Below are 7269 nucleotides of genomic sequence, written 5' to 3'. Positions count from 1 at the left end.
CACTCCCTCAGTGAACTCATCCGCTCTCACGGCTTTGACTACCATCTCTACGCAGATGACACGCAGATCTACATCTCCGCCCCTGTCCTCTCCCCCTCCCTTCAGGCTCGCATCTCCTCCTGCCTCCGGGACGTCTCCACCTGGATGTCGGCCCGCCACCTAAAACTCAACATGAGCAAGACTGAGCTCCTCATCTTCCCTCCCAAACCCGGTCCTCTCCCAGACTTCTCTATCACCGTGGATGGCACGACCATCCTTCCCGTCTCTCAGGCCCGCAATCTCGGTGTCATCCTTGACTCGTCCCTCTCGTTCACCCCACACATCCAATCCGTTACCAAGACCTGCCGGTTTCACCTCTACAATATCGCCAAGATCCGCCCTTTCCTCTCCACCCAAACGGCTACCTTACTATTACGGGCTCTCGTTATATCCCGGCTAGACTACTGTGTCAGCCTTCTCTCTGACCTCCCTTCCTCCTCTCTCGCCCCGCTCCGGTCTATTCTTCACTCCGCTGCCCGGCTCATCTTCCTGCAGAAACGATCTGGGCATGTCACTCCCCTTCTTAAACAACTCCAGTGGTTGCCTATCGACCTCCGCTCCAAACAAAAACTCCTCACTCTAGGCTTCGAGGCTCTCCATCACCTTGCCCCTTCCTACCTCTCCTCCCTTCTCTCTTTCTACCGCCCACCCCGCACGCTCCGCTCCTCTGCCGCCCACCTCCTCACCGTCCCTCGGTCTCGCCTATCCCGCCGTCGACCCCTGGGTCACGTCCTCCCGCGGTCCTGGAACGCCCTCCCTCCTCACCTCCGCCAAACTGATTCTCTTTCCCTCTTCAAAACCCTACTTAAAATTCACCTCCTCCAAGAGGCGTTCCCAGACTGAGCTCCTCTTCCCCCTCTACTCCCTCTGCCATCCCCCCTTTACCTCTCCGCAGCTAAAGCCTCATTTTCCCCTTTTCCCTCTGCTCCTCCCCCTCTCCCTTCCCATCCCCTCGGCACTGTACTTGTCCGCTCAACTGTATATATTTTCGTTACCCTATTTATTTTGTTAATGAATTGTACATCGCCTTGATTCTATTTAGTTGCCATTGTTTTTACGAGATGTTCTTCCCCTTGACGCTGTTTATTGCCATTGTTCTTGTCTGTCCGTCTCCCCCGATTAGACTGTAAGCCCGTCAAATGGCAGGGACTGTCTCTATCTGTTGCCGACTTGTTCATCCCAAGCGCTTAGTACAGTGCTCTGCACATAGTAAGCGCTCAATAAATACTATTGAATGCTCTTAGTACACTGCTCTGCACACAGTAAGCACTCAGTAAATGCAATTGACTGACTGACTTGATAATCAAGGAGGTTCAATCTCCTTGAGTGATTTATGATATCTTGTGGCACAGAAGTTTGAAAATGATATAAAGGATGTGAGTGAGTGTTGCCCTTCTGTTGCCCCCTGGCAGTGGTGGACTCAGCCTCCTTTACATTTGGGGGCTGTGTTGGCTACCAGGTCCCTGGTGTGGGCCACTCTCACTACTCCTTCCAAATAGACTTCTGCATTTCTCTAGCCCAACCACCATGAATGGTGCCTTGGACTTCAGGCTCAGTTTGGTTGGAAACTGAAAATTCCAGTTTGGAAAAATGTCATATCCCAGTGGATAATAACAATTAATAATAATAATAATAATAATCTTATTTGTTAGCACTTGCTATGTGCCAAGCACTGTACTACGCGCTAGGGTAGATACAAGATAATCGGGTCTCACAGGGGGCTCACAGTCTAAGTAGAAAGGAGAACCAGCATGGTCTTATTGAAAGAGTACCAGCCTGGGAATTAGGAACTGGCTTCAACCATGGCTTTGCCAGTTGCTTGCTGAGTGACCTTGAGTAAGTCATTTCACTTATCTGTGCCTCAGTGCTTCTGTTCTCCCTCATACTTGAATTGTGAGGCCCTTGTGGGATAAGGACTGTGTCCAACCTGATTAACCTGTACCTACCCCAACACTTAAAACAGTGTTTGATACTTAGTAAGCACTTATAACAAGGACTACGAAAAAAGGCCCTCACCCCCACCCCAAAACAGCAGACATATGGTGGAGCTGGGATCAGAACCCAGTTCCTCTGATTCCCAGGCCTGAGCTCTTTCTATTAGGCCAAACTGCTTCTCTGCATAGCTCAAGTAGATTCCTCTCCCCCAGCTGTTGGTCATCTCAGAGCTAGAGAGTGTTTGGCACTGGCAGAAGATGGACCTGACCCATTGATGGCCGGTGAATAAATTTTTACTGATACTCTTAACACTTCATCAGAAAAAAGAATAGTAACTCCAGTGAACCTAAAGGGAAAACACAATCAATCAATCAATGGTGTTTTTGATTACTTACTTGTGCAGAGTACTGTACTTGATAGACTACAAATAAGTGAGTAGACAGAATTCCTGACCTCAAAGCAGCGAGGCTTAGTAGATTGAGCACGGGCCCTGGGAGTCAAAAGGGCCTGGGTTCTAATCCCAGCTCTGCCACTTGTCAGCTATGTGACCTCGGGCATGTCACTCAGTTCCCTGTGTCTCAGTTACCTCATCTGTAAAATGGGGAGTAAGATTGTGAGCCTCATGTGGGACAGGGACTGTGTCCAACCTGATTATCTTGTATCTACCCCAGCTCTTAGAATAATATTTAACACATAGTAAGTGCTTAACAAATACCATCAACATAATCATTATTATCATTATTTTTATTACTACTACTAATGAAATTATTCTCCCATTGCCAAACATGCCAGGTCTTTCACTCTCCAAAAATATTTTCTGTTATATACACACAGCCCCTTGACAGACGTCATCTGGATGAGAGTTTTGCTATAAATAAATGGTCACATTGGCACCATCTTGCCTCATTGAAGCTTATCAAACAATAGGTTGCAGCTGTCAAAGACGCAGTTAGACACAGGCTGAGCTGTGTCTTCAACCAATAGATAGCGCTGGGCTTCTCCACCTACGGGCAACTTAGCCGCTCAGTTCTCAGGTCTGGCTTTCCCAACCACTGAAATCATCTAGAGAAGATTGGCCACGGTGAGGTAGGCAGCTGCGAACCAGGCCATTAAGCCCTCTATTTAAAGCTCCCAGAAGCTCGGGGGAGTGGTGACAACACAGACGAGGGTTGGATATTTCAACCTATTCAGCAAGAAGGAACATGGCAGAGAAAGGTAAGGATAATGCCATTCCAATAGCTTGGATTTTTAAAAAGACATTCTTGACTGAAAGACAGGTTGCTTATTTCAGAGTGGTAATTTTCTCAGGTATGCATATTTTTGACAAACATGTAGGAGATGGGGTATTGGTAAGAGAATCATGAAAATGATTGTATGTGTCAGTAGCTGGAGAATATACATGCCCTGGTTCCTTTGATAAACAAAAAGGGGCAAGCTAGCTTAACATTCTGAGAAGGATATGTTTGTTTTAATCTCCCACCCCCTCTAGAATTAAAGGTTTGTGTGGGCAGGGGACATGCCTACTAACTCTGCTTTATTGTACTCTCCCAAGTGCTTATTTCAGTGCTCTGCACACAGTAAGTGCTGAATAAATGCCAATGGTTGATTGATTGAGTGAGCTGTACAAAATTCTCCAGGAGTAACATAAAGAAGCAATATGAGAAGTCTACTTTGGGAGGTGTAAAAGGATGAGCAAATGGTTACGTTTAAGTGGAAAAAAAGTTATTTTGTTCTCATTTAGGCTTTTATTGAAAGTAATGAAGCTTAGGCTATTCAAACAGTCAGGACTACTGTGATATTACCAGGACAAAGCACCTTTGTGACAGTTCAAAGTGGGTAATTTGAGAGGGTAAATTTGATCCTTTGTGGGTTGGGGGCTGTGTCTGACTTGATAATCTTGTATCTGTCCCAGCACTTAGAACAGTGCTTGGGGAAGAGCTTAATAAATATCATTATTCATTATTATTATCTGGCATTACTATGTCTGTAGCCCTGTCTTGCTTTGCAGAAAGAATATTTTTTTAGTGAGATATGCCTTCAAAAAACTAAATATTACACTTGCTTAAAAGTGTTCCTGAAAGTAAAGTCTGAAATTTCTGAGAAGGCAAACCTCTCTAGCCATATTGGCGGGATGTTATAAATCCCAGAGCTCTAGAAAATACCTTGCCATGCAGAGAGCTCCAGGATTGAAAATGCTTTTTATAGTCTGTCTCTCCCACAAAGTGTGTAAAGAACCTGTGTTATTTTGCTGCCTGGGCCACCTACACTGCTGAATGTCAGTTGAGGGGCAAGGGGGTGGAGGAGTGGAGAAAGGAGGAGTGTACTCGGATTTGTACCTTTTGTTCAACCCCTTCCCTTCCCCCATCTCAGTCCCATATCACAAATGTACATATCCATCTTAGTCTTTTATATTGTCTGTCTTCCCCTATAAACTGTAAACTCCTTGTGAGCAGGGAGAATGTCTCCCAACTGTTTTATATTGTATTGTCCCAAGCACTTAGTAGAGAGCTCTCCACACAGTAAGCACTTAATAAATATTATTGATTAATAGACTGAAAGGACAAGGAAGAAGGGGAGAAAGACATTCCTGCTTAGTGACCCTACTTTCTCCCACAAGAGAGGTAGTTCTTACTTTTTATCCTCTGAATAAAGAGCTAATCGTCTTTCAGGAGAACTTCCATCTAAAGACTTATAATGTGCTTTTCACTCTCAGAATTATGATTTATATTCTTTTTCCGTAGGAGAGCCAGCATCTAAAAACCTTCTGGTCCCGATTCTGCTCTTGATCGGCTGGGTTGTTGGATGCGTAGTGATGATTTATGTTATTTTCTCTTGATAGAAGTAAGTTGTTTTACTGTCTCTGGATTGACAGTGAGTAAACATTTCACTCAGGAAACCTCACTGCCTTTTAACTAGAACAATTTTCTGTCTTTCAGGAAAGAAGAGTTCAGACAGGCTTCAGTTGGAAGAGCCCAGAAAATAAATGAAAATGACTGATCATTAAAAGTTCCTACCAATATTTTTTATTTATTATTTCGCTTTATTTGTTTCTTCCTATGCCATTTATAGGTTTCTGAAGCCGAGGCAGACAAATGAATTCAAGATTAGGCTGTTCAAGATCAATGGGGCATTTTGCCAGGAGTTTGAGGAGGCTACACTCTGTTTCCAGAGATGAGTGGGAAAAGGAACGCCAGCAGCATCCACAGTAGTAGGGTTCACTGGGCATCTCTGTACTTGAGAAAGTCCTTGGGAAAGTGTGTTTGTGTGTGTATGTGGGTGTATACACATAGAAATATAAATTTATATGTACAGCACAGTATATCTCAAATTCCACAATTATATACGAATGCATATATATTTATTATAATATACACATTTATTATTATGAGCACTATTATATATATGCATATATAATTAATGATAATGATGAATGTGGTATTTGCTAAGTGCTTACTATGTGCCAAGCACTGTATACATTCATTCATTCAGTCATATTTATTGAGCGCTTACTGTGTGCAGAGCACTGTACTAAATGCTTGGAAAGTCCAATTCGGTAACAGATAGAGGCAGTCCCTACCCAGCAACAGGCTCACAGTCTAGAAGGAAGAGACAGACAACAAAACAAAGCAAAACATACCTGTACTAAGCACTGGGGTAGATACAATGTAAACAGGTCTCACGTGGGGTTCACAGTCCAAGTAGGAGGAAACACAGGTATTGAATTGTGAAGATGAGGTGCCGAGATGTTAAGTGACTTGCCCAAGGTCACACAGGAGGTAAGTGGTGGGAACCGGGATTAATAAATATCGATCATATGCAACCAGAATATATAATATATACATATATAACTGTCCTTTCTAGTCACAGAAGACCTGACTGATGATGAAATTTCCCTGTGAGTTGTATGGGACCGAAAAGGTGAATGAAGGATCCACAATTCCAGTTACTCTGTGCAAATGGAAAGGATGTTCCAGGCCAGGATGTGGACAAGAGGTCAGAGGTGAGATAGATGAGATCACGGTACGGCAAGTAGGTTGGCATTAGGGGAGTGAAGTCTGCAGGCTGGGTTGTAGTAGGAGACTAATGAGGTGAGGTAGGAGGGGGCAAGGGTGACTGACTATTAAAGCCAATGGCAAAGGGTTTCTGTTTGATGAGGACGTAGATGGGCAACCACTGGAGGTTCTTGAGAAGCAGAGAAACATGGACTGAATGATTTTACAGGAAAATGAATGGGGGAGAGTGAAGTATGGACTAGATAGGGGAGACAAAGGAAGCAGGGAGGTCAGTAAGGAGGCCGATACAGTAATCAAGGCAGAATAGGATAAACGTTTAGATTAACATGGTAGCAGTTTAGATTTGGAGGAAAGGATGGATTTTAATGATATTGTGAATGTTGAACCAACACAGTTTGGTGATAGATTGAATATGTAGGTTGAATTATAGAAAGGAGTCAATGATAACACAAAGGAATGTGCTTGTGAGACAGGAAGGATGGTGGTACTGTCTACAGTGATGGGAAAGACATAGAGAGGCAATGTTTGGGTGGGAAGATAAATTCTGTTTTTGACATGTTAAGTTTGAGGTGATGGCAGGACATCATAGAGGGGTATCGTGCTTGAGTGGAAAGGACATAGAGTTGGGAGCAGTAAGACCAGAGTTGTAGTCCTATTTCTGACATTGGTCAGCTGTATGAGTATGAGCATCATAAACAGAATTTACTGAGCATTTACCATGTGCAGAGCCCTGTACTAAGCACTTGGGAAAGAACAACAGAGTTTATAGACACGTTTCCTGCCCATGGTGAGTGAGCTTACAGTCTAGAGGGGGTAATAATGATAAAAACTGTGGCATTTGGTAAGCACTTATTATGTGCCAGGCACTGTTCTAAGTGCTGGGGTTGGGGGAAATACAAACAAATCAGGATGGACACAGTCCTTGTCCCACATGGTGCTCACAGTCTTAATCCCCATTTAACAGATGTGGTAACTGAAGCACAGTGAAGTAAAGTGACTAGCCCAGTGACTATAGATTCTATCCCATCACCCAGTGCATAAGAACTGAGGTTTAACTAACTGGGTCTCCATTTCTTTCAGTACAGCTGAAATAGAATGTCTACCTCATCTCCAACCTACCAAACCCACCACCCCCCCAAAAACAACAACAACAAAAAACCTGAAAAGGGGGAAAGTGATCACACCTTAATTCCTGAGGTATCACCTGAATTGAGACCAAGCAAAATAACATAAATGGGAAAGGTCACAGAAAGAAAATTCTAACTTTTTTCTCTACCCTGTC

The 7269-nt window shown here is 43.8% G+C and overlaps 1 protein-coding gene across 2 annotated transcripts; it reads left to right on the top strand.

The window, feature by feature from the left end:
- The first annotated feature begins 2938 nt into the window (after positions 1–2938).
- STRIT1 (small transmembrane regulator of ion transport 1) lies at positions 2939–5004 on the top strand. 2 transcript variants are annotated; one of them, XM_029069985.1, is made up of 3 exons: positions 2939–3189; positions 4716–4815; positions 4891–5004. In XM_029069985.1, exons 1-2 carry the CDS (start codon positions 3177–3179, stop codon positions 4808–4810), a joined length of 108 nt encoding a protein of 35 aa, XP_028925818.1. In that variant the 5' UTR covers positions 2939–3176; the 3' UTR covers positions 4811–4815; positions 4891–5004. The 2 variants fall into 2 exon arrangements, with proteins under 2 accessions (XP_028925818.1, XP_028925817.1); XM_029069984.1 differs by having other exon boundaries at positions 2960–3189; positions 4911–5000.
- The last annotated feature ends 2265 nt before the right edge of the window (positions 5005–7269 follow it).

Source organism: Ornithorhynchus anatinus, chromosome 1 (genome assembly GCF_004115215.2).
Source record: "Ornithorhynchus anatinus isolate Pmale09 chromosome 1, mOrnAna1.pri.v4, whole genome shotgun sequence".
Classification (NCBI taxonomy): domain Eukaryota; kingdom Metazoa; phylum Chordata; class Mammalia; order Monotremata; family Ornithorhynchidae; genus Ornithorhynchus; species Ornithorhynchus anatinus.
This window is presented reverse-complemented; position numbering and strand designations above follow the sequence as displayed.